Raw genomic sequence first — 27436 nt, 5'->3', positions numbered from 1 at the left:
GACACATTAAGGCTTCATGTTGCTCACAGTAACATCTCTGCATTTCAACACCCCTTTATTCTTCAATCCCACTATTGCTATAATGAAGCTTTTCCGAGTGTGTGCTGCATTGCAGTGTAATCAGATGTTTGTGAAGTGTACGTCTGCTGACCTAAGAGAGAAGTTGACTCATGCGCTGCTGTATTTAACAGCCTATTCTCTTCCTTTGCTGAAGAAATTTACTGCACAGAGCAATAAAGTGAGCATTTAAGGACCGGTGAGAGCTGTTTTAGGAGACAGGATAAGCAGGAATAGACTATTATGAGGGGGAAGAGAGGGACATGCCCGGCCCCAGACAGGAAAGTCTCTGGCATCCACGGGCAGTGAGTCGTCCGAATCGTCTTTACGCTTCTCATCCTCTCTCTGCCTGCCTACTGTACCTCTTCACGTCCTCTAACTTCTGCTCTGTTGAATTGTGGGTAAAGGGAAGTGGTATAGAGCTGGGTTTTGGGGTCAGACCACTTTGGAGGCAAAAACACTGGTAACACAGAAACATATGTGGTGACATGTATGATTCTCAGTTAGGGCTGCAGAAACACCTCTCGTAGCACCTCTCTCCTTTTTTTTCTATTGTTTCAGTTTCAGTCCACCTCTCTCTCTCTCTCTCTCTCTCTCTCTCTCTCAGCCGCAGATGTGTGTGTGGGACTTGTTGGGTGCAGGACTGTGAGAATAAGCGCAGGCTCTTCCTTCCTGCCCGCTTTGGTTCCAGTTCACTTCAGCTGCAGTCAGTCACTGAGGACACACAGGGCTAATCAGACCTGCACAGAGAGCAATGGAGAGGGGGAGGACAGGAGAGATATTAGAGGAGAAAATGAAGATGAAGAGTTAATAAAATATTACAGCAGAGAGATAGATAAAGGGAAGAGATTTTTTTTCCATATTTACTGGATGTCCACAGAGTTAATCCTGACATGAGTGCACAAATGAGTCCGAGGTGAGCCTTCAGATGATGTATGGCAGGTAGCACGGTTTGCCTTGTTATGGGCTTAGGTAGGATGATGAAGCACAAGTGTTGGCAATGCTGAGATGGAAAAGGACAAGAGGAAGTTCAACCTGAGCCGCTTGCTGAGCCTCTACCTGTCCAAAAAGAACAAAGTCCTGGCTGGCAGCCCCGCGCACGGTAACAGCTGCAGATCGACACCTGCAACAGACAACAGCAGCACTGCTAACACTTTACCTCCGCCGAGGAACCACTGGACGGTAAAGTGATACCTCCTCATGTTGGCATCTTGATAAACTCTGAGTAGTCTCCAGGGAGCTGTTAGTGGCGCCGTGTTGTTGTTAAGCACGGTAATTTTTAAATGAACAAGCAGGGAAGTGGGATCTATTAACGCTGCAAAGTGCAGATGATGCTCGCTGTTATCTGTGGTTGTGTAGAAACAGGGTGCAGCTGGGAGCCTGCATGCTCAACCAACTCTGGTTTCCTGTTGTCAAATAGAGACCCAAGCTGCAGTGGCCTGTAGTGTTGGCTGTTTACACTGTATTGCTGAAACTTTATCATTTCCATCACTGTATCATCAGGCTTTTTGTGATTAACAGATAAATGATTTGGTTTCAAGTTGATGCTAATTCATTTTAAGTATTGATTCATCAGATGTTTGTTTATAAGTGAAAAATGCTCATCACAAGTTCCCAGTACCCAAAAAGATGTGTTCACATGGCTCGTTTTATCAATACAACAGTCTGAAACAAAAAGATATTCAATAAACAATCATAAGAAATTAAGAAAAGCAGCAAATAAGAAAATGTTTGGCTTTCATCAGTTATCCATCAACTAAGGCTGCAACTGACACTTATTTTCATTTACGGTTAATCTGTCGATTATTTTCAGTTTATAAAATGTCAGTCGGTAATTCCTGCAACCTCAGATGACGTCCTCAAATGTCTTATATTGTCCATAACCTCAAATATTCATTTTACCGTCACAGCGGAGCAAAGAAGTCAGAAATATTATTGTTAAGACGCTGGAATTATAAAGTTTTGTCTCTTTCTCTAAAAATACTCAAACAGATTAATCGATTCAGTCATCTAATAAACTGGCGATTAATTTATTAGCTGACAACTAATCGATTAATCGTTGCAGCTCTACTGTCAACTGTTCAGCACTAATTTCATCCATAAAATATCAAAAGTGACAAAAGCCCATCACTTACAGCCTCAAAATTGTGCATTTTATTGCTTATTTTGTTTAACCACTGTCCAAAAAAGACAAACAGTAAGCAGCAAACAACAAAACTTTACATTTGAGAAGATTAACCCAGCAAATATGTGATATTTTTACCACACCGCAATTGACTTGTGAACGTGTCAAGCTAGTGAAAAAAGCACTTTATTTTGAAGTACAGTGAATTAGTGGCTCACAACTTTTATTTTCAAGTGCAGTTCCTGATGTAGAGCGAGCGACTAACAGACAGCTACTTGACAGAGACAGCAAAGTAGCTCGAGGACATGTTCAAATGCAAGTATGACACTGAATTTATTGAACTGTGTGGACCTTGAACTAACGACTAAGGAGAAATCTGAAGCCTGAGGCTGAACCAGTTGGAAACCACTGATCTACACGACTACAGACTGAAATGTTTTGTCTGTTGTTAAAGGTGCCTGCAGAGGACAAAGTCAATGAATCAAAGTGAAGAACAGGAAAGATGTTTTACTTTCCAGTCTCAAATTTTGAGAATATTCTGCAAATATCTGTGATCCTCGAGGGTTGAAGTAAAAAAACAAAGATGTTTCCCCACCAACCAATCAGTTGAATTTAGTACACTCCCTGCAGGTAACTGTAGCGCTGTGGCTCACTGTATTCACAGGGTGTGAAACTCAGGGCAGTATGAGTACAGAGAACTGAAAAGCCAGTCTCTAAAAAGGGACGTGTTGTTGTTGACATTGTTGATGCTTTTATGCATATCTGTAGGGTGTTATGGGTGAGGTTGACACCAGGTCAGCCATGTGCGTGTTGATGTGGTGGTGGAGTTGTGAGCAGTGCCAGTGCTCCACCCTGTAAAGAAACTGAGATGTTGTCATAAAAGTCTCTGGATAAACAGAGAACGTAGAAAGGAACCGCTGGAGGCATGCCGCATTGTTTGAAATGTGCACCGCTGCTGTGCTGATGCTGTTTGTGATGTTGCAGTCGCCATCATTTCCAGAAACTACTTTGGCCAGAACCACAGGGTGTTATCACTCATTCTTAGACACACATCTCAATTTTCTCTGTGCTTCCTCTTTCCAAAGTATTTGATTTTGATATAGTGTTATTTACAGACACCTCTGTGAGAGAACTTCTCCTTTTTCACAGCAAACAATCTGACACTTTAGGTCTTTTACACAATCTTCTCGAACATAGTGTCCTCTTTGTTTCAGCCGTTTGTTCAGCGATGACTGACTGCTGTATTAAACTTTATTCCTCTGCTTTGCACCTTTCAGGAAGATGGAGACATCAAGGAGATCAACATCACCCATGTGGTCAAAGAGGGCTCGGAGAAGGCTGATGCCTCTCAGTTTGAACTGCTCAAAGTGTTGGGGCAGGGATCCTTTGGAAAGGTAACTGCTGTCTGTGCTGCTCGCTCTGTCTGATATTGTTCTTTGCACTCTTAGATGTGAAGTCACAAAAAGTGGATTGCGGTTGTGGATGTTATCATGAATTGCGCACCATATGCAACCCGCTATCTGCCCCGTCTCAAGGTCTGATCCAAAAGATATTGCACTAGTCATATTACAGAGCAAACACGGCTATAAAGTTTTGCAGCTGAGTGCAATCTGCCTTTTTTTTCATCCATGTTGCAAAGTATGAATGTCGTCTTTGCAGAGTAATGGCAGAGAGAAAACTTGCAGAGACATTCCTCAAAACTTCAGACTAGGAATTTAAACATGACAGATATAAACTGTTTTTTTTTAATTTAATATCCCAGTCTGTCAGCGCGCCTCAGTTACCAGCAAGTCTCTAAAGACGCTGATAATTTACTGCGTGCAGCTGTTAGCACTGATCTTCGTGATTTGGACTGTGTTTGCAGTGAAGCTCATTTGAATAGACGGAGGCCAATTTTGGCACAGGAGCACTGATATCCAGTTAGGGGTGGATTTCCCCCATTTGTGGGTGCTTTGAGAATTACACAGATCCTTTTTGTGCAGGTTTAGCAGCTGCAAAAGCAATGCAGTCTTTCTGTGAATGCGCTTGTCAGACTTTCAATCTCTGATCTGATGTAAGAGGGTTTTCGTTCTGCTTATGCAGGTGTTCCTGGTGCGAAAGGTGACCCATCCTGATGCCAACCAGCTCTACGCCATGAAGGTCCTCAAGAAGGCCACACTGAAAGGTACAGTAGCCTGTGATGTGCTTGAGTGGTGTCACCACAGCGGGACGATGTAAAAGGTTTGAATTTCCTGACCCCTTCCTGTTAACTATGTAAACCCGAGGCCTGTACTATGACGCAGGATTTGGAGTTAACGAGGTGACTTCAGGGTTAACTCTGGGTTTTCAGTACTATGAAGCTGGTTCTCTTTTTACCGGAATACATCTCATGCTGAACTGCAACTTCATGGTATCAGATCACAGCCTGTCAACACCTGACCTCTGACCAATCAGATCACTGAAAAAAAAAAGTATCCATAGACAAAAGTCGAGAGTCTCAGGTAAAAAAGAGCACACCTACATGTTGTTACAGGTCAGTAGAATCATTTCATTGTTGCAGGGCTCTGCTTCCACTGGTTTTAAAACAAATGGAGAGATAGTTTACACACTAATGCAAAGTTGCAAAGTTATGCAAAGTTTATTTTAGTCTGCGGAGATAGTGTTGCTAATTTACACCCTGATATCATCACTGTAGCTCAAAACAACATCAGACAATCTGCGTGATAAGAACTAGGAAAAAAAGATAGTATAGAAAATAGAGAAAAATAATCCACACACTGTTAACTGGCTCCTGTTATTATAAATGCTACATGTGGGTCAGATAGATGCCACTCTTTACTTCAGCAGCAGAAACAGTCTGGCGTTACGTTAAAGTGTTTCATGTGATATATTCAGAGTAGTTTCTTCATCTTCCAACTAAATAGTAAAATATACTCTTTACTGCCACGTCTCCAGCGACGGTGTATTTTTAGATATTATTTTCAATATTTCTACATTTTCCATTATTAGATTACAGAGTATTATTTACATCCCACGCCACTGACATTTTACTGTCTTGTAGTCGCAGACGCTTTCAGTACCGTTTCATCTCATATGATATGAAGCAGCCTACTTCATTTATGGTTTTGATGGTGTCTCTGGTAATTAACACCCCCACTTCCTCCACATGGGCGCGCTTGTGGCTGGATGGGAAAACCCAGAGTTGACTGAGCTAGTTGATAACCAGCTTTGTGGTGCCGGTTATCCAGATGGCCAATGTTAGGGTTAGTCAAGACAGATAAGGAAAAGATATCCTGGGTAAGTTGAACTGGCTTTGTAGTACAGGCCTCTGTTCTAAAGCACACCAACAGGCTTATCATTGCATTAATGATAGTGAATTTTATGTATTTATTAAGTGCTGAAACAATTAGCTGATAGTCAAAAAATTAATCCACAGTAAGTTTGATAACCAAATAAGCAATTTGAAGTCGTCACTTTAAAGGTGTACTATGCAGGATTGTAATAACTGATCGTAAACACGCTCAGTGGCAAAAGTGAAAGTAAAAGCCAACTCCAGATTCACTCTTGTTTGGCACTGTGTCTCTCTGATGCCTGCTGCTTACGGTCTGGCCCCTGCTCACTACCTGCTGTGAAGCCGCACCTACTTACGGCAACAAAAAAGATTATTGTGGGTGTATCAGTACAATGGACAACCAAGAAAGGTCTCTCCAAGGAGGAGATACCTGCACACCAGTGGCGGCTGCTGGTGTTTCAAACAGGGGAAGCTCACTTCAAGTTTACATCATAAAATTTGTCATGTTGTAGCGAGGCAGTAACTTATAAAAGGAACATTTCATTGAAGCCGTTTTTCAACCACAGTCATGCCATAGAACCACAGATTTTCAGATGGGTTTAAACACCTGAACTGCACTGTACAAACGGTGAAAATGAGCTATATTGCTTATGGAAATAAGGAACGCCGGACAGCACTCTGTCAGAAGACTCCACTCGCAAATATCCGAATGGGACTGAGCTTGAAATGAGAAGCGCTGTCAATCACAAAGGGGTTCCGCCTTTTAGACAGTTCCCCCAATCATCATGCAGACACCAAGCGTCCTCTCCCGCCTACCGCTCCATTAGGTCCCAGGGAAGCTGAGCCTCCCTGGAAGTGACGATTTTGTCGCATTTATCCAATGACCGTCTCGCTTTGCTGCATGAAAAAAACCTGCTCAGTGCTAGACTCACAAGTCAGTCTTTAGACGCTTTGCTTAACTAAAGACTGATGACTTTCTCCCTGATTTTGTGTTTAGATGGGCAGATAAAATTTCAGAGTTTAAAAAAACTCCCTACGTTGCAGAACCAATAGTAAATCTGCAGGGCGGTCCTTCGGTGGCTCGCCGAACTCTTGTGCTCATAAACATAGTCCGACTAGAAACACGTGCAGCAGTACAAAATGGCTCAAGTCGCTGTAAGTCCTTCATTTCCACAATCTTGTGGACTGAGAACACGTTTGATAAAATGGAGTTAAATCGCTCGACATCCGTTTTCAAGCTCTCTGTGTGTTTGTGTCCTTGCAGACGAGAAAAGGGGGAGCGCACATTTCCGGGAGGGCGTGTCCTTTTCAAAAATGCAAGAGCCGTTGCTTTGTTGCCGGCCGTTTTCACCGGTGTGTTAAACACACTTTAGAAAGGAGTGTCCCCAGACTATCAGAAGGCGGAGATCTCTGATTGTCTGGTGGCGAGACTAGCTCAGCGCTATCTCACAGAAATGCTTGGAGGCTCTGCGTCCACCATGCTGACATGGGAATGTATGACAGGGAGGTTACATTTGAAAACTGGTGATAAACAGCTGACGTTTGAACATCATAGTCATGATGTTCAAACGCATCCTAGAGCACGTTTAATGCAATGTAAATTCTTATTTTAATGTAAACTCAATAGTGCATATTTAATTGTCTCAGAGCAATCGCCCCTGCCGCACACCAATGCAATTGGGCTGGACAGCCACAAAAAAGGTTCACAGGCTGAGATCAATGCAAAAAAAAAAAAAAAAAAAAAAAATCACTTTATTTAGGACATCCCTGCACAAAAAGCAAAGGGGCTCAAAGTGCAAAAAATAATTAAAAAAAGTTAATAAAAACAGCAGCAAACGTCTCAGTCCTTGACTATCATCAGTGCTGAAACGTTTGCTGCTGTTTTAATTCACTTTTTAAAAACTGTTTGTGCAGGGATGTCCTAAATTAATTGACTTTTTTTATTGATCTCAGCTTGTGAACCTTTTTTAGTGGCTGTCCAGCCCAGTTGCATTGCTTACTATTTTCTCACATCGATGATGAGAGCAAACATTTGTTGCAACCATGTATTTATTGCCTTTATAGAGCTGCAGCTTACTAGCTTCAAGTGCATGTTGGACTGTTTTTAAAAAGCTTTCTCTTTGGTTTCTGTGGTGATTTCAATGTTTGTTTTGAAGTGGCGGTACCCTCAGTTTCATGTAAAAGGGTGTATCTTTTCCTGTAACTCATGGGGGACTATATACAGTCAGAGATTGTAAGCACGCGACCACTTGCAGTGGATTTTTTTTTTTAACTTTGCGTACAGGTGGTCTCAGGTGGAGTGTCAGATTTGTTCACACGGTCCCCAACAATGATGTGGTTACTTCAGAGTGTGCAGATGTAGAGATTTTTTTTTTTTCATCTTTAAATTCTATTTTTGTTGGCATGAGAATTGAATGTAAGAGTATAAACTGGTTTCACTTTACTCACTGTTCAGAGTGCACAGCTTCCACACAGTCCCACGCTGACACTCTGCGTGGCCCCCGACAGCCTCTGCGATTATAAACCAGCAAAGTATTGATTCTGACTTTATTGTGCAGTCAACCTGAAACCAAATTTTGCAAACCTAATTCGTCCTTGCTGTTTCGGGACTGCAGTGAGTAAAGTGAAAATTGTTGGAGGGCTTTGTCAGCCTACTTTTCAATAATTTAAGTTTCATACATCCGCGTTTAACTCTGGGCTCTTGTTCATCCTTCAGTGAGAGACCGTGTGAGAACCAAGATGGAGAGAGACATCCTGGCAGACGTCAACCACCCATTTGTTGTCAAACTGCACTATGGTGAGTCAGCCCAAAGCTTTTTTATTTCATTTTACTTTCCAAACCTAGGAAATATTGGATCTACGATTTCTCGCCTGTCTTACTGCTTTAAATCCCAGAAACTTTCCTCAGTAATGTTTCCTGACATACTGTTGAATCATATTTGAGTGAAACGTGTGTGTTTGTAGCATTCCAGACTGAAGGGAAGTTGTACTTGATCCTGGACTTTCTCAGAGGAGGCGATCTTTTCACCAGACTGTCCAAAGAGGTGAGAGTGATGCATTGGATTTTGGTGTTTTGCTAGCTTTGAGTCCAAAAGGTCCAGTCGTTTATCGCACTTGATCTGTCCATTGTCTCGCTCTTGTGATGTTATTCTTTCTCATTCATTCATTATCTCTCTTCCTGTGTCTCATGCCTCCCAGGTGATGTTCACAGAGGAGGATGTGAAGTTTTACCTAGCAGAGCTGGCATTAGGACTGGACCACCTCCATAGCCTGGGCATCATTTATAGGGACCTCAAGCCTGAAAAGTAAGAGCAAGCAGACACACTCAACACACACAAACACATGTAAACAAAAGATGAACCATGAGTCTTGGATCCAGAGCCATCTGGACAGTCATGTGACAGACAATAGCAACCTCTCTCTCCAATATTTTTAGACTGCACAGGCCATCAGTAAGAAAATTCCTCGAACTTGGCACAGTTGTACATTTGTAACGCCAACTCTCATCTCATAAATTCCCAACTGCAACTTTCTTGTAGTCTTTGTGGAAAATCTGTTATCTGTGCTGCAGTGCTCTCTGAAGAGGCTTTTATTTGGAGTAGTCTAAAGCAGGATTTGTACTCGTGTGGCAGACCCTACACCGTAGCCTACACCATTGTGAGCATTTATACTTGTGCGGTGGTGTGCCTGTGTCACTCTGCAGTTACACCTCCAAAACACTGGTTGGCAACGGAGGTTTCTGTGAAGTGCTGTAAAGTTTAGTTGATTCAAAACACACATTAAACACACATTGAACATGGCTTAATAGAGACAGTTTCAAACACAAGTACACAAATCAGCTTAAACTCGCAGCATTCACAGACAATTGTCTTTATCTGGACACATTTTCCCCACAAATACAACATGCTAACGTTATTAGCACAAGCCTATGGCATTTTAAATTAAATTAGCTTAGCTGCTAGCGATCTTTTCCTCTTCTCATATAAAACCAGGGACAATTGCAACATTTAGAAAGATAACGATACATAATTAAGCTCCATTACAACTCACAAAGTATACCAACAAAGCGACTGTCTTATACTAAACATGTTTCCAAACAAATACAACATGCTAACGTTATTAGCACAAGCCTATAGCATTTTACATTGTATAAATTCAGTACAGCTCTGTCGATAAAACGTCAAAACAGAGTCACATACCTGGATTCCAGTGTCTTTAGCACGTAACAAAAGCCTTTGTTTTCAGCAACACAGTATAGACGCAGATCTTTGCACAGGAAGTAGGTGATGGACTGTTGGAAGGTAACGTTAGTTTTGTCAAGCTAAGTGTGTCCAGTGTCGGTTGGTTTTTTCGGCAGAGGGAGTTTAGTGTCAGCTTGGCCGTCAGCAGCTAACGCTATCTCTGGATGGTGGCGTGTGAGGTGAGCCCTCATGTTCATCGAGTATTTTATTCTCATATGACACCGCTTGCAAATCGCATGTGTCATATCCAAGTCCTTCTTTTCTTCCATGTTAAAAAAATCCAAAATAAAAAGTTAAAAAGTTAGTTAAAAAGTCCGGATGTTTGATTTAAATACCGACTGTGCATTTCTAATTTGTTTCTCCAGTGGCTCCATCTTTTTTTTTAATGAACTTCCTGCCAATTGCCGCTGACTGAGACCTCTGCTGACCTCACCAGCACCATCTAGTGGACCAAATAAGCAATTGATTTTATTATTCTAGTACAAAAAGTTGTATCAAAATGTGTATTTGCAAAAATGTATAGTGTAAAAGATCGATATTTAGCGTCTGTGTATCGATACAATATTGCCACGCAAAATATCACGATACCATGCTGTATCGATTTTTTCCCCACGCCTAACAGTGATGAGGTTTTTAATCAGTCAAACAGTTTATTTGTCACATGGTTTTACACAAGGCAGTCCAATCACCTCCTCCGAACTGTGCATTGCAGTAAGCTCCTTATTGTTTCCTTGACTGCTCTTCTTACATTGTAGGCTTCTGCTTTCTAATTGTCCATGTTTCCAGACTGCAGCCCTCAGTTGTAGGCTGCGTTGTGTTTGTTTGTGGTGTCCCAGATGGCTGTGGCAAATCCATTTCTATTCAGCGCTTGGAATTAAAACAAAACATTGCTATTGTACAAGTTATTCCATTGTATTGAACTTTAAAGGGACCCAGTGGAGTTTTCAATTTGCACTTTGAACAATTCTCATTCCTCACCAAAACGCCTCGTGTGTGTCCCTCAGGCTGAACAAACATTTTGACTGCAAACCTGCCTCATTAAACATTCGCGAAACCTTTTCAAGTTTTGAACCCTGTCTTGTTTACATCAGCTGTCTTCCGCATTTTAATTGGGACGTGGCTACTTTTTATGGTGCATTACTGCCATCGGTTGTTGATATACATTCTTCAGCCTCTGCAGTACCCCCTCGCTCATAGTGTGCAGTGCTGCTAGTGAAGGTTATTATATTGTAAAGGTTATTATTATATTGCAAACTCCAGCAGAATGTGCGGTACGACATGTCTTAATGAGTGAATTAATTTGATGTTTCTTTCTTAAAGCATTCTCCTGGATGAAGAGGGACATATCAAACTCACAGGTGAGCATCCTACTTCTTCCTTCACACCCAGTCTCTCTATCAGGGACGCACACAAACACAATCACACCCACACACTTTCCTCTCCTCTACCTCGATGACCTTCATTACTCACAGTGGTGTGACAGCCTTATCTCGCTGACTCCAGATATCCTCATGCATATGGGCCTGTACAAGTTAATTATTACGCTTTATCTTCTCGGTCTACCTCTATCGTCATCCATAATCACACCACTTATTTACTCCTAGGTCCTGCTACCATTGAACCGAAGGTGACCATTGCAGGTTATAGAGAGGCAATTATAAGAAGTCACACTGAGGGAGAAATGGACCAGAAGGAAGTGCTATGAAATAGTGTTTATTAGATTGAGAGGCAGGTTTCTCTCTCTCCTGTCTTACCTATAAACTTACTAGTTACTGAAGTAACTGTCACAGGGTGAGGCTGTGGGTGAAGTAAGAGCATGGGGACAGCTTCTCTGTGTAACTTGATCCACTTTAATGTCCGAAAAAAGAGTGTAGGACAACTGATCATCGACAACAATAGTGGCATCTCACCTTATATATATCACTCTGCCAAACATAACTCTCATTACCTGCACATTCCCAATTTAACATAAAGAGCAAAATAAAATATGTGAACAATAGTTAACATTAAATTGTGTAGATGCAAAATAATGCACAGAGGAAAACAGTGGTTAGCATTGTCACCTGACAGCAAGAGGATTCCTGCTTTGAACCGTGGGTGGAGGTTTAGAACCCCGGGGTGTGAGTTTGCATGTCTCCCCGCGTCAATGTGGGTTTTCTCCAGGTACTCCGGCTTCCTCCCACACTCCAAAGACATGCAGGTTAATTGGTGACTCTAACTTGGCCGTAGGTGTGAATGTGAGTGTGAATGGTTGTCTGTCTCTATGTGTCAGCCGTGTGATAGTCTGGTGACCTGTCCAGGGTGTACTCCACCTCTCACCCAATGTCAGCTGGGATAGGCTCCAGCCCTCCACGACCCCTAACAGGATAAGCGGTTGCGGAAAATAAATGAGTGATGCTTAAAAGGATAGTGCACCAAAAAATGAAAATTCAGCCATTATCTACTCACCCATATGCCAAGGGAGGCTCAAGTGAAGTTTTAGAGCCCTGAAAAGAGATCCCAGGGGAGAGTGGGTAGCAACACAACTCAACTACATTCAAACGTCCAAAAACACATAATTGAAACCATAAAATATCTCCATACTGCTCGTCTGTAGTGATCCAAGTGTCCTGAAGCCCCGACATAAAAAGTTGTTTGGAAAAACGTCATTTGAACTCTGTTTTTAGCCTCATTGTAGCCTGTAGCTCTAACTGCCTCTCTGTGCACCACACTCACGTGTGCGTGAGACCGTGAGACATGGGCACTGCGTTCATGTGTGTTCACGTGCTTTTCGCTTTTGCTGGGTACAGAGAGGCAGTTAGGCTACAATGAGGCTAAAAACAGAGTTCAAATGGTTTCAATTATGTGTTTTTGGACGTTTGAATCTGGGGCGCCGTAAACCTCCATTAGGTGGAGTTGTGTTGCTACCCCCTCTCCCCTTGGATCTCCGTAAGTGATGTGAGGTGAGGAAACTTCACCTGACCCTCCCTCGGCATATGGGTCAGTAGATAATGGCTGAATTTTCATTTTTGGGTGCACTATCCCTTTAAGACAAAATTAAAAGTGCTCTAGTGTTGTCAGTTTATTGATACATACGAATATTTTGAATATCTGAAACAGTTTCAGTACTCATCCTCTGCAGTGGCGATATGTTTGCTACAGTCATTCTGCTTTTCTCTGCTACTAACCAAGAAAAGTGGTCGCCATCATGTCTTGTTGTATTTATCTTTTAATAAACATTTTGACTTGTATGCCTGCAAGGTCAATTTTCCCCACCGTATCGAAAATGGTACAAAATTTCAATATGTTTCAAGGTATTGCATCAAAGTTAGACGTTACATTATCATGTCAACACTGAAGTGCTGTAAAATAAGTGACCAAAGATGCACATTAGTCATATTAGATTTTGTGTATATCATTTAGAATAACACATTACAGTAGGGTGCTGCACTCCGATGCTGGGTAGTGATGAGCTGACTGTGTCCTGTGGTGTGTTTTCCAGATTTCGGTTTGTGTAAAGAAGCCATCGATCATGAGAAGAAAGCTTATTCCTTCTGTGGTACTGTTGAGTACATGGCACCAGAAGTTGTGAACAGGCAGGGACACGACCACAGTGCCGACTGGTGGTCATTTGGAGTACTGATGGTGAGCTGGATCATTTTAAAGCCTTCATTCTCATGTAAAACTCTAATGTTCTACTGCACTTGTGTCTATGAGCGTACATGTAGATGACAGTTATATGCTCTGTCTCCCAGTTTGAGATGTTGACTGGAGCGCTGCCGTTTCAAGGGAAGGACCGCAAGGAAACTATGAACCTGATTCTGAAGTGAGTATTCAGCAATCTGACACAGAAGCCAGTAGTCACATACTGTTGCTTTTGAAAATGCCTCTCTTGATATCCGGTGAAATAATTTGAGCTGCGCGCCGTCTGTCTCTCCCTGCAGGGCACGTCTGGGAATGCCTCAGTTCCTGAGTGCAGAGGCCCAGTCTCTGCTCAGGGCTTTGTTCAAGAGGAACCCCGCCAACAGACTGGGTTAGTATCAACTCATGAATATTATGTTCACCAAAGGCAACATAAAGGCTGTGTATCTTCATATATGTGTCTCTGGTTGAGATTTTACTGTTGTTTCTTTACAGGGTCTGGTGCTGATGGTGCAGAGGAGATCAAACGGCATGGTTTCTTCTCCACCATAGACTGGAATGTGAGTGTCTGAGGATATTTTAATATATGCGCAGTAAAAAATGCAGAGAATTTTCATTTAGAGCAACCACTGATCTTTGTGGGAGGAAAACCTTAAACTATGTGCTGTGATTGAAAGTTCTTTTTCCTTTTAGAAACTCTTCAGAAGAGAAGTAAAACCTCCGTTCAAACCGGCGGTGGCTCGACCAGATGACACCTTCTACTTTGACTCAGAGTTCACCTCCCGCACTCCTAAAGGTCAGAGAGCTGCATGTTTACTGTTATGCCTACCAAATGTGACAAGACTCTGAAAAGGGTGCGGTTCGTTTGGGCAGGTGTGAACACAGCAATCGCACTCGAGTGCGCACCAAAACAACCACGCCCAGACCTTTTTGAAAAAGTGGTCTCGGTCTGGTTACAAACGAACTCTGGTGTTTGTTTGTGGTGAGAACGTGTTCCGACCTCGATCTGAACCAACTGCAGTCACATGACACATTGTTTGGGTTAAACATGAGCATGTTACAGTCCTGGAGGGTTATTAATGTGCACCTCCTCCTGTACTGCCTTAATATGCACATTCAGCACATCCAATGCATCAAAACATTGTTTTCTAGTTGGAGCCGTGCCTCGTTTTCAAACTGTATGGTTTGACTAAAATGAACAATGACAGCAATATAGTCCACGATGAGCAGCGCTAAAATCAACCTGCGTAGTTGTCCCCTCCATTGTGACAGTACTCTTCTTCAATGTTTTGTCTTCCTGGATTTTTCCCACATGGAAATTCTGACCAATCAAGAGCAGCTTTCTCGCGCAGGCATTTGTTCTGGTCTGCTTGTAAATTTACAAGCTTGTCTAGAGTTGGCTAGAGTTGCCTAGAGTTGGTTTGTGTTCTCACGGCAGCTGTCGTGAGAACACGAACCAACTCTAGGCAGTTATGCAATTTTGTAACAAAATTAGTCCCTGATTTGGACCAAAGCAAGACGACTCTAGGTCTGAAAGCACCCTCAAAGACAATGTTAGTTTTTAATCACAGGCTATGAGATTTTTAAAGACTGGGGATCTTACAGGGTCATGATTTGCAGGACTATAACTACATTTCTCAAGATTATCTCCCATCCTGCTCCTGGTGGAAAGTATTACACCAAACTCCCTGTAAGAAATGTGATGTACTAACAATTCCTTACGTGTCCACAATAGGGCTGCAACGATTAGTTGACTAATTGATGACTAATCAACTATTAAAATAATCGGTGACTGTTTTAGTAGTCGACTAATCGGTTTGAGTCATTTTTCATAGAAAAGTACTATAAAAGTACCCCAAAATTCTCTTGTTGCAGCTTCTTATGTTCAAATATTGGCAGCTTGACACACTCTCCCATGACGGTGAACTAAAACCCTTTAGCGTGAGTACGAAACAAGACATTAGATGACATAATTTTGGGGTTTGGGAGAGACAGGCCGACATTTTTCAACATTTTAACACATTTTACGATAAAATGATCGGTCGACTAATCGACGAAATGATCGACGGATTAGTCAACAGTGAAAATAATCATTAGTTGCAGCCTTAGTCCACAAAGACCCATAACTCCAGATATTCACTCGGCATCAATATATTCCATACAAATAACTGTATTTGCATACAAACTTTACCTTTTGAATTTGTCATCTGAGCTCTCCTCCATTTCCACAGTACAGGAGAACCAAGACATGTTCACCTCCTTGAGTCCCCCACATGTTTAATGTATACCCATTTGCTTCTTGTGTGGTGCTGGAGAGAGCGCAGCTATTGGTTGTTGAATATATTCACATCATTGAACTTGAGTACTTGCATGAGCTAAGTAAAAAAATGTACGATAATATTGAACATGTTTGATTTTGTCAGAAAAGCAAGATGAGAAAAAGACTGACTTAAGACAGTTTGGAGTTTTATGACCATCTTAAACCAAGCACTCTAGATCACTGGAGCGTGCACCAACTGAGGTAAAACTCATTGTCTGCAACAGTGAGATCTCTTGAAAAGTTGTTTGGTGTTAGGCCAGCATTAACCGACTCCATGTCTATTTCCTTCCTGAAAGCAGTTCAGTGGAAGTATTATATTTGTCCTCTCTCAGCTTAAAAAAAATCAATAGCAGACGTTTTTTAATTTAAAGGAGACACCAGTGTGACTACGGCAGCACTAAGATGCAATAACCCTTTATTATAGCAGTGCTCATTAAACATACATAAGCTTGAAAGCGGGGTTTATTGCAATTCGCACATTTGAATACGTACATCTCTATAACATCACTTCCAGTGCATATAACTATAACTTTTTTTAATACTTGACTTTCCTCACTATCTTCCAGACTCCCCCGGCGTGCCCCCCAGTGCTGGAGCTCACCAGCTCTTCAGAGGCTTCAGCTTTATTGCGTCAACTCTGTTGGAGGAGGAAGGTTCAGTGGAGAAGGTCAAGCCCCCGCCGCACCCAGTGGTCCAGGTCAGAATAAGTTGTTGCTTTTGTGTGTTTCTTTTCATTTGAACTAGCTACCAGGAGATCCACTTTCAAACAAGCTTAAAAGTCTAGTGATTTCCTCCCTTTTTCAGTCTTGTGTTATCACTGACTACACAGCTATCTAAAGAAAGAAGGGGAAAAGACAGATGTGCAAAGTAGACATAGACAAAAGGGAATGAAATGGATTAACAGAGGTGCCTTCAGACCCTCTTTTCATGCCTGACAGGAACAGTAATTAGCTCTGTGTGCTAGATTGAGAGAGACAGTTTTACAACGAGCAGGAGAAAAAGAAAAAGTAGATTCAGTTCCCTTTGGAGAACCACTGACATCCCTCTGCAGCAGTTACATGGGAAGAACCTGCTGTTCAGCGACGGCTACATACTGAAGGAAGACATCGGCATGGGCTCCTTCTCTGTCTGTAAACGATGCGTCCACAAAGCCACCAACACAGAATACGCTGTCAAGGTATGAACATGCATACAGACATATGACTTGATACCACATAATGGGATGGTTAAACCCAAAGTCAAAAATACACACTTTCCCTCATACCTGTGGTACTTTTCATCAGTCTAGATTGTTTTGGTGTGAGTTGCCAAGTGTTGGAGATATCAGCTGTTGTAATGTCTGCCTTCTCTCAAAGATAATGGAACTAGATAGTGCTCTGCCTGTGATGCTTTTTTTCCATATTTTATATTAAATTTACATCTCAAAAAAATATTACATATAAAAAAACAGACGAACAGAATACTAGACCCACATACAAAAAACCCACCCAAAAAACAAACAAGAATAGGATACATTTTGTTGATCTTTTCTGTGGAGTAATGTTATCTATGCATGACTTAAAACTGAATCAACTGCAGTCTAGCATTATTTGAGCTTAGATGGATCCTCTTCATCCTCTCATTCCACACCTCCTCAGTGAACTCTACACCAGATCTGCCTCCCATGCAGATTTGATATGGTCTGATGAAATAACAGTCATACGTCAGTCACCGTGCAGAAGGAAGCGTGCATCTACTCACGGATAAGAGGCTTGTGCTTGTGATAGCGCAAGAAGCAAATATTAATGCCATCGTCTTCAGCTGAGCTGTAACGGTTTAAGGCTAGTTCACATTACACAATTTTCACCGTGATTTTGATGTCGCAGAGGATCTTGAGAGCCACCTTGGGTCAGTGGTGAGTCGGCAGATAGTCTGCCACGACGAGTCCTCGTGTGAACGAGCCTATGAGCAAGTCGCCCCCTTGTCTGCGACTGAGACTGGATATCTGGCTAGAAAACTGGAGAAGTCTGACACGACAGCACGCAGGAGGACGGAAGAAATGTGAGGACAAGCTGGCAACAGGGTTGCCAGGCCCGCTTATTAGCTGCGACTTTGGGCTTGTTTTTTTGTAAAGTCGCTTACAAATATTGGTAGTTGCTGGGCTTGTTTCTAAAGTGGAGTTGCTTATTTGGGCTTGTTCTCTAAAAGCCGCCTTTCTCTATATATATCCGTCGCTTCTTTTGGGCTTGTTTCCATATCCCTGGTTGCTTGTTTCTCTCCCAAGATCTGGCAACACTGACAAGCCAGCAAGCAACAACAACAATGGCTGCGTCCACAGGATCACGGGGACCGCGGCCCTGGAAGCAGATCTGATTCAACACTGGGCAGAATATCCATGACTTTACCATGTGTTGTGTCCAAGTTAAAAAACGTAGTTTGGCGACGTCACCGCCTTATCTGGGGCTCTGTTGGTGAGGGCTCGGTGGAGAAATCTTGTGGTGTGCACACAGGTCGTAACGCAGTTGGTGAGACTCCCGCTGACAGAAACACATGTCGCCAGGTATGAACACTCAAAAGATTTCGATAGTCTCCACGACGCAAAATCAGGGTGAAATTCATGTAATGTGAACTAGCCTTTAGCTAGCTCAGTGGTGCTAGGTGAGCTAGTAGTAGATGCACGCTTCCTTCGGTATGGTGAAACAGTTGATGGGTGTAGTTTGGTAGAAAGTAAATAGTTCTGACATGAAACTGCTCACAACAAGGTCTGTGGATTATCTTGAGTAACCAGGTCATGATTTCTGGAAAGAGACATTGCTGTTAAGTTTTTCAAATGTATTTTTTTGGCGCTTTGAGCACCACAAACAGAGTGCCATCTACATCTATTATATTTGAGAGAAGGTAGACATCTCTACGGCCGATATCTCAAGTTCACGGCAACTCGCACCGAAACAATCTAGACTGATTTACAGCGCTACAGGTAAAAAGGAAAATGTATATTTTTAAGTCTTGAAATATTAACTTTTCATCTCTGTTTTTGTGTTTGACAGATGATTGACAAGACCAGCACAGACCCCTCAGAGGAGATTGAGATTCTGCTTAGATATGGACAACACCCCAACATCATAACACTGAAGGATGTGAGTATAATAGCATGCACTGATATCACACTAGTGTTTGCCTCGGGCGGTAAGTGTGCTGAATGTCACAGCTGGTGATATGATAATGTGTGTGTTTCTGTCTCAGGTGTACGACAATGGTAAGCAGGTGTTCATGGTGACGGAGCTGATGCGTGGAGGAGAGCTGCTGGATCGGATCCTTAAACAGAAGTTTTTTTCAGAGAGGGAGGCCAGCGCTGTGCTTCACACCATCACCAAGACTGTAGAGTACCTGCACTCACAGGGGGTGAGGACACTTAGAAACACTTATGGTGCCAGTGTCTTCTGGGGACACAAACATCTGCATGAAGCTCAAACCAACCCCTCTCTTCTGTCTGTATCACTCCCTCCCTTTTGTTCCGTCCTCCAGGTGGTGCACAGAGACCTGAAGCCCAGCAACATCCTCTACGTTGATGAATCAGGGAATCCAGAGTCTATCAGGATCTGCGACTTTGGCTTTGCTAAGCAACTGCGTGCCAACAACGGCCTGCTGATGACCCCGTGCTACACCGCTAACTTTGTAGCTCCTGAGGTGAGCCGAGTCACTTGTCAGTCTCATTCCTTGAATGCTGTTGAAACTTCACAGTGTTAGACTGTTGCATTAAATGTGAACCTCATTATAGGTGTTGAAGCGTCAGGGCTATGATGAAGGATGTGACATTTGGAGTCTGGGAGTCTTACTGTACACCATGCTGGCTGGGTGAATACCAACTCTTAAACCTTTTTCTTGGCAGTTTTTTCTTTCTCGCTGCTCCTCATACTCACTCTGTGATCTGTCTCTTTTCCCTCCACCAGTTTTACTCCATTTGCCAACGGACCTGAGGACACTCCGAATGAGATCCTGAACAGGATAGGCAATGGTCACTTTAGTCTGACTGGTGGCAACTGGGACACTGTGTCTGAGGCTGCCAAGGTAGACCTGACTGGCACAGGGGTGTGATTTATTCTAGGGGAAGAGAAGACATGTCCCCTTCAGTTTCTCAGTGCAAAAACAAAAAACAATGTTATATATATATAGAAACAAAACAAGAGTAACTGTGCACACTAGAACCACATAGAAACAGCACCCCATCAAGCTCCCAGTCCCCCTTTAAACTCTCCTGCTCTCATTCAAAGCAGTTAATACCCTTTTCCATTACCACTTTCGGTCGCACCAAGTCAAACCATGCTGCACCAATTTATTTTTCAATTATCAGTTAAGGCACACTGTGCCACTCCAAGCTGCACCAGAAATAGACCTTTTCTGGGGTAGGGCCAAAAGCTGGCCAGCCATCCACAAGTGGGTAATGGTGACGTCTCGCCAACCACAGCCAACCCCTGATGACCCCCCTTCTCCCCCTGAAACAGGTGTTTCTGTTTGTGTTTGTAGCTTTTAACTGAATCTCTGGTTTGAAGTTTAGTTTCTCTCCTGCATGCTGTTTTATCAGCATCTTGTGAAGTTCCTTCTAATGAAAACCATCATTTCCTTATTTTGCAGCTTCACAATAAAAGCTTTTACATAACAAAATAACAGGGACATTTATTGTGAAGAATACATAGGAAATGAAATGTTTTCCACTGAGTCAGCAGCACTTTGTTAGCAGCTTTTCTTCAATAAAGGAGAGTCTAATAATATGGCAGGGAGGAAGAGTAAAAGCAGGAACAGCCACAGTGAGATGTTCGATGTAGAGCTGTAAACAACAGGCTCTTACTGCACCTCTGTAAACAGCTCAGCACCAACAGGTAGACTTCTTTGCTCACGCTCAAGACAAGCTCGTTATCAGTTAAAGACACACCTTTAAGTGCAGCACTCGGCTGGCGTGCCAAGTCAGCCAAGCCAGCACATGAGCAAGTTTCGCCCCTGGACTGATATCTCTTTTGCTCATGTTCCTCATAGATAACTCAAGTTTCCTTCTGTCACAATTTCATATTTATTGTGTGCTTCTTTTAGGAACTTGTGTCCAAGATGCTTCATGTGGACCCCCATCAGAGACTGACTGCTAAGCAGGTCCTCAAACATCCCTGGATTGTCCAGAGAGACAAGCTACCCAACAGCCAGCTCCCACACCAGGACCCCAAACTGGTCAAGGTAACAGATATGAAAGGAATACTTCCCCAAAATGACTATATCAAGTTACTCACCTCAATGTTACACTTAATTTCTGAAGAAAACTTTTCTCACAATGCCTGCGGATGACTGAAGAATCAAGAAATTTCGAAAATTCTTGATGAATTAAAATTATCGGGGTCCACGTTTAACAAAGGCAAAACTATAACAAAACATCTTTTTTACGAACTTGTGTTGTATAATTCAAGTCTCATTTGTCCAGGCGAATGCTCAGTACTTTCCTAATTGATCATCTTCTCCAACAGGGAACTGAACTAAAATTGATCCATGTTTTTTTCAAAACCAGACTCCATTAACAAAAGCAGACAACATGCAAGAAAAACGTTTTCTGAACTAATTTAAGGGGACACAAAGTGAGTAAAGCAGGATTTATATTTGTGCATCAGCTCTATGCAGACCCTATGCCGTAGCCTACACATGTGGCCTACGCCTATGTGAGCATTTATACTTGTGCCATGGTGTGTCAGTGTCACTCTGCAGTTACACCTCTGAAGCACTGGTCGGTGGTGGGGATTCTTTGAAGTGCTGTAAACTTTAGTTGATTCAAAACACACCCAAAACACACATTTAACATGGCTTAGCAACAGTTTTAAACACAAATACACAAATCAGCTTCAGCTTATAACTCGCAGCATTCACAGACACAACACTTGTCTTTATCTGGACACATTTTTCCCACAAATACAACATGCTAACATTATTAGCACGAGTCTGTGGCATTTTACATTGTATAAATTAGCCTCGTGGCTAGCAGACTTTTCCTCTACTTATATGAAGCCAGGAACAACAGCAACATTTAACAAAGGTAATGTTACAAAATTAGGCGCCAGTTCAACTCACAAGGTTCACCGACAAAACAACTGTCTTTTACTAAACACGTTTTCCAAACAAATATAACATGCTAATTTTATTAGCACAAGCCTATGGCATTTTACATTGTATAAATTAGCCTAGCGACTCACAGAGATTTCCTCTGCTCATATGAAGCCAGGATAAATCACACATAGACATAAAATGCTATTTTTGTGGAGGCTTTATTGTCTTTACAATTTATTGTTTCTTATCTGTGAAATTAAAGTAAATAAAAGCTTTGTTTTGTAGGCGTTTGTAGAGGCAACGTAGGAAGCAGGTCTTCGTCACCACTACATGCAGTTATATTTCTGGGGAGGTGCACGTCAGGCTATGGCATAGGCTCAACATTGACGCAGAGCCTACGCTGTAGGTACAGTGTTCATTCATTACAGAAGTGTAAATCCCACTTAATTGATATACAAATGGTCATTTGGGGGGGTTAGGTATTCCTTTAAAATGACTGTAATTGCTGTTGAGTGGCTTTCTTTTTCAAACCCACATCTTGGATAGTTGGTTATTTGAGCTACAATCACCATACTACTTTTTCTGCACAGGGTGCGATGGCAGCCACCTACTCTGCCCTGAAGAACTCCCAACCAACCCCAGAGCTAAAGCCAATTGAAAGCTCCTTCCTAGCTCAGAGGCGCGTCAAGAAGCTTCCCTCCACCTCCCTGTAGAGACTCAAAACAACCGCTCGGCTCACTGGAGACTGACCAAAACCGCACCTCCTGGCTCCAACCACCCAGTCAGCTTGCACGGGGACTCAAGTGTCCACCCGCCTCTACCAGCCAAGGAACACTGACTGTGGTCCTGCCCCCATCTTGTGACATCAGTTGTCTGCTATCATCCTCCTTGTTCGGGCTCGTCAGCTGCTGTCTGCCAGTCCCCTTGGACTAGCAAAAGATCGTGAAGATAGCTGGGGGGCGATGAGGGCAAAAAAAAAAAATGGCTGCAGGTTTTTGGCAGATGTATTAGTGCTGTGTGTGTGTGTGTGTGTGTGTGTGTGTGTGTGTGTGAATGAGTGTGTTCGTGCATGACCAGCCACAGAGTCAATGCAGCCATGTTTTTCGATTGTGACAATGACAGTTTTCTCTCCTCATCATTGCTGTGATTGGTTGTCATCCAGCTTGCTGCACGCCTGTCCATCTGCCTGTTTCGTTGTCCGTCTTCTTGTTCTTTTTGTAAAGTTGATGAGCTTTATATTACCGGGTGTGCTGCCAAAATCAACCTGTGCCGACAGCACAACAACAGAGTACTGTCCAACTGCTGTTCAGTGTTTTTTTGAAAGAGCATTATTAACATAAATATTAAACATTTCTGCCATAAATGCCTCCTTGGCTTCGGTACAGCCAGGACACGTGGATTCTGGGAAATGTCAAATGCTGATGTTTTGGTTAATGTCACTCTATGCTTGTGTTTTGTTTTACAGAGAGTGTGAGCGTGTGTGTGTGTGTGTGTGTGTTTGCGTGTGTGTGTGTGTGTGTGTGTGTGTGTGTGTGAGTTGCATGACTTGCAGTGTGTGTGTGTGTGTGTGCGCTGTCTTGCGGGATGCTGCAGGGTCATGTGCATGGTCCGGTGACGTGATGATGTCATGTGGCTTCCTTGTTTCTCTCTGCTCCCTTTTCTCTGCTTGGTCAACCTGCTGGCAACCATTTGAGATGTCTATTATTTTTATTACTACAAAAACTAGTAAAATAGGTGGCTTTCTGTGAAAGAAAACTTGCCCAAGGAACAATGTGGCATGTTAAAATTCTATATTTGCTTTGTTTTCTCATTTTCTTTTCCACTGTGTTTCTTGGATAATGCATATTGAATGCTGTTTCCTGTGTTGGCTGCTTTCGTTGTTGATCGTTTTGTTTTTTCTTTTTGTCCAAAGAACGTGGTGATTAAAAATAGTGAAAGACATGCTGAGCACATCACAGTCTGTGGACTTTAATGCCGTACAGGTCTCTCCTTCTGTTTCGGGATGTGAAAGGGAGGAGCTTGGCTAACTGTGTCTGTATTTGAAGCACTCCAACACAGCCTCTCTCCCCCTTTAAAAACTGTCAGATCACTGGTTGTTAATATCACACAGACCCTCAGCAGTCTCGTGTTTAACTCTTTCATACGTGGTATTTAAATCATTCCATTGACTCTGTTGACTATATATCTTGTTTTCATTTTATTGGACCTCTATTAGAGACATCCTGAAGAAGAGTGAGTGTGTGTCATTGTAAGTAGCTTCACAGGATAGGTCCTGCTTTCAGCTCGGTGCCTGGGCCTACAGGTGAGGCAGAATGTCTTACATGGATAACACATGATAAACAAACCAAACGGCCTGTACGCGTGTAGAAGGGAAGACCTGTGTGGCTAAATAATCAATGAACCAGCTGTCTTACCTCAAAAGGGATCAAAGTTATATTCTAATTCTTGTTTGATGGCAAAACTCTCCCTCCTTTGACTAAATTTATGGTAAGATGTTATTGTATGATAAAGATGAAGATTTTTATATCTTACAAATATTAAAAATTCAGTTGCTACGACAAAAAGTGTCTCTCTTGTTCTGTTTTAGTTTTACCCTAAAGTGATTTAGCATTTGTTATTTGGTTAACAGGTGACTCTAAATTGCCCGTAGGTGTGAATGTGAGTGTCAATGTCTGTCTCTATGTGTCAGCCCTGTGATAGTCTGACGACCTGTCTAGGGTGTACCCCACCTCTCGCCCAATCTCAGCTGGGATAGGCTCCAACACCCTTAAGACCCCTAATAGGATAAGCAGTTACAGAGAATGTATGAATGAATGAATATTTTATTCCATTTTTTGTAAACAATACAACATCAGTATTGCAATGTATTGTCATGCATGTTTTGTCCTACTGTCCTGCTGTTCCGGTGGACTGTTGTGTTTTTCTCATGTCGTCAAAAGCTGTTTTCAATCTGCCGTCTACCTGATTTCATGTGAACGCAACAATGCCTTTGACTCAATAAGGAACAAACCAGATCAAGTGAAAAGTAAAGAGACACTTCAGACACTTAGAATAACAATCTGAGTTGCTCTGTGGCAAAATAACTACTTTTAATGGACATACAGTGACGATGCTCAATTGCCCCATTTGCCTCCATTGCAGCTCGTTCTGCAGCTCTGAAACACTGCAGGCTCCCTCAATACAGGACCCATTTAAAAAATAGTTGCTCACGTCAGCCTATTTGATCACTTTACACTGGAAAATAAAAACGGGGGTTGAAAAATGCAGAAGTTATCCTTTTAATAGCATCTAGCCTTTAGGTTGCAGAACTGAAACTTCTCCTGAGTGCCCAGTGTGTAGGAGAACTACGGTGTGAAAATGCCAATGACCCTATCTAGAGCCAGTGTTTAGTTTGTCTGTTCTGACCTCTGTGGGAGCTACACTGGCTCATTCTAAGTTAACAAGAACAATTCTTTGTTTCAGGTGATTATAAACTAATGAAAACATAAATTCAATGTACCATTTCTGCCCATAGATGCCTCTTAAAATTCACACACTGGACCTTTAATGATACTGGATGATGTATGATGTATGATTGTGCTTCGCTGCAGAGGCTGCTATGTGGGGATACTCTACTCTTATGATGTCAAGTGCCCCCACTTTGGAAAAACACTGGAAGTAATGGCACATGATTAACGCCACCTGCTGCCCAGCTGCACTTCAATTTGGTTTTTGTTGTTATGTGCTCGTAGTAGCCAGAGTCTTGCATAGTACAAATGAGGATGTCTGTTTTATGAAGAAAAGGTTGAGATTAAACACTTCGGTGCCCACAAGCCGTGGGATATTGTTAAAAACTGAACCCCTGGTAAAATAATTCTAATGATAATCAGATTAAATGTGGACTGGTACTAGATCTCCAGGGAAAATGACCTCAAGCATCTTTTTGAGAGAATTGCCAAACATGAAAGCAGCAGGAAGACGCCATAAAAGTGTATCTGTGGCAGAGCTGACGTGGCTACCCCAAACTGACACAGCAAGATGGGGAAGAGGCAGCAAGATGGAGAACAGGTATGTGCCCAGTCGGATTATAACCTGTTTTCAGCTGCGTGGGAAAGGTAAAATAGAGCATTGTGTCAAACAGTGAAGTTATGTAATTTTATGGTTTTGTACCTGTGCAAAGCAGTCATTGCCCCACTACTGGCTGGAATATATACGCTTTATAAACATGAAGTTGCAGGATATGACAGTGTATACTGTGATGATATGTTCATGGTAAAAAAAAAACACACTCTTTTTAAACTATAAAGTGTATCATTTACAGGTACACTGGATGTTTAGTGTTAAAGGCTGTAGCATGAGGATTGATCTGACAGTGTGTAACTGATGTTACATGTGTATCGTGTGATGGCCTGTGGAAAGAAACTGTTCTTGTGTGTGGTTGTTTTAGCGTACAGTATTCAGTTGTGCCTAACAGAGAAGTGACATTTGAACCAAATGTGTCCAGGGTGTGAAGGGTCTGCAGCGATGTGTCCTGCCCATTTCCTGACTCCGGACATGTCCTGGATGAAGGGCAGGTTGTAGTCTGTTCTGTGGCTCTGTGACACTTCATCTTGTTAAACAGGTTTTATTTTGGAAGAGGAGAAGGAAGAAATGATTTTGTATTTAGCTGAGATACACAATTCAATACATCAGATTGGTATCTGTGTCGATTGGGTATGTACCATGACATTTCTGATCCAGTTGTGAATGCCATTCTAAAAGCAGCTGTCAGTTACATATGTTCAGTCATTTTTTATGTAAAGATTATTTGTATAGGGACAAGTCTGTAGCATACGTAAATGCCACACACAGCATTTATAGCCTAAGCTAATTTGCAATGCCAGTCCCTAGCTGGGTCTTCGATACCAAAGACTCAGCAACAAGAACACCAGTAACAGTGCAAAGTACAAACAACAATAAAACACAAGACACAAACTGCAACACATAATTAGCACCACAGAAGAGGAAACATCAAATTAGTCATGACTGCATAACTGATTCCTCTTTAAAAACTGTTTCAGGTTGAGTTTAAAGTGATCGAAATCAGGATCCAATTTGAGTTCTGTAGGTAAGGAGTTCCATGTGTTAATTCAACGGACGGAAAGCCTTACAATGCCCACTGGCTGCTCCACGTGTTACTGAGCCAGGAGCTTTAAGTGCCACATCAATCTCTCACCTCCTATTACATTACATAAAAAAATATTCCAAGTAGTTCCAGGCAGTGAAGTACACATATTTGAGATTAAGGAGAAACAAAGTACTAGTATCTGCAGATACACTCGGGGTTAATTTCACTGAGAGTTGGATCTCTATTATGTACCTAATTATCTGACCCCCTGCTCCTGCCTTCCTGTGGCTCCACAGCTTGGTGTGTTTCCACCGCTGGTCACTGGAGGGAGATAAAGTGCAAGCTTTTAAGTAAAAGTTAAATTAATACTGCTCTGCATAGTTAAATGCTTTCTGTTATGGCACTTAGCACTGACCATGACTGATGCCTCTCACTCTTCTTAATACTTTATTCAACCACTTGTGGTAACTGACTCATTCAAAATGTAAATATTTCCTCTTTAAACGGCCGCCTCACTTAACTGCTGCACAGTTTGTCATATTAAATGTAAATTGTGCGTGTGTAAATTATATTTAGTCATGCACAATGGAAACAGCTCACAATATATGCATGGAACTGACTCTGCTTCAGCGCCTCTCCATCTGGCTCTCCTTGCCTC

The 27436-nt window shown here is 42.3% G+C and overlaps 1 protein-coding gene across 5 annotated transcripts in view; it reads left to right on the top strand.

Annotated features, from left to right (window-relative positions):
• rps6ka1 (ribosomal protein S6 kinase a, polypeptide 1) overlaps positions 1-24256 on the top strand; it is a 91320-nt gene extending 67064 nt beyond the window's left edge. For 4 of the 5 annotated variants that reach the window (XM_049595403.1, XM_049595402.1, XM_049595405.1 and 1 more), the window contains exons 3-22: positions 3460-3576; positions 4265-4346; positions 8170-8250; positions 8418-8497; positions 8652-8758; positions 11015-11052; positions 13176-13318; positions 13429-13499; positions 13618-13706; positions 13811-13875; positions 14009-14111; positions 16202-16332; positions 16687-16812; positions 18662-18751; positions 18858-19016; positions 19140-19301; positions 19393-19469; positions 19565-19682; positions 20700-20837; positions 22283-24256. In XM_049595403.1, coding sequence (XP_049451360.1) covers positions 3460-3576; positions 4265-4346; positions 8170-8250; positions 8418-8497; positions 8652-8758; positions 11015-11052; positions 13176-13318; positions 13429-13499; positions 13618-13706; positions 13811-13875; positions 14009-14111; positions 16202-16332; positions 16687-16812; positions 18662-18751; positions 18858-19016; positions 19140-19301; positions 19393-19469; positions 19565-19682; positions 20700-20837; positions 22283-22405 — 2100 coding nt within the window. In that variant the 3' untranslated portion in view covers positions 22406-24256. Of the gene's footprint in view, positions 1-201; positions 1240-3459; positions 3577-4264; positions 4347-8169; positions 8251-8417; positions 8498-8651; positions 8759-11014; positions 11053-13175; positions 13319-13428; positions 13500-13617; positions 13707-13810; positions 13876-14008; positions 14112-16201; positions 16333-16686; positions 16813-18661; positions 18752-18857; positions 19017-19139; positions 19302-19392; positions 19470-19564; positions 19683-20699; positions 20838-22282 lie in introns of those variants that run through there. The other variant, XM_049595404.1, reaches the window with a different exon arrangement.
• The last annotated feature ends 3180 nt before the right edge of the window (positions 24257-27436 follow it).

Source organism: Epinephelus fuscoguttatus, linkage group LG14 (assembly GCF_011397635.1).
Source record: "Epinephelus fuscoguttatus linkage group LG14, E.fuscoguttatus.final_Chr_v1".
NCBI classification, from domain to species: Eukaryota; Metazoa; Chordata; class Actinopteri; order Perciformes; family Serranidae; genus Epinephelus; species Epinephelus fuscoguttatus.
This window is presented reverse-complemented; position numbering and strand designations above follow the sequence as displayed.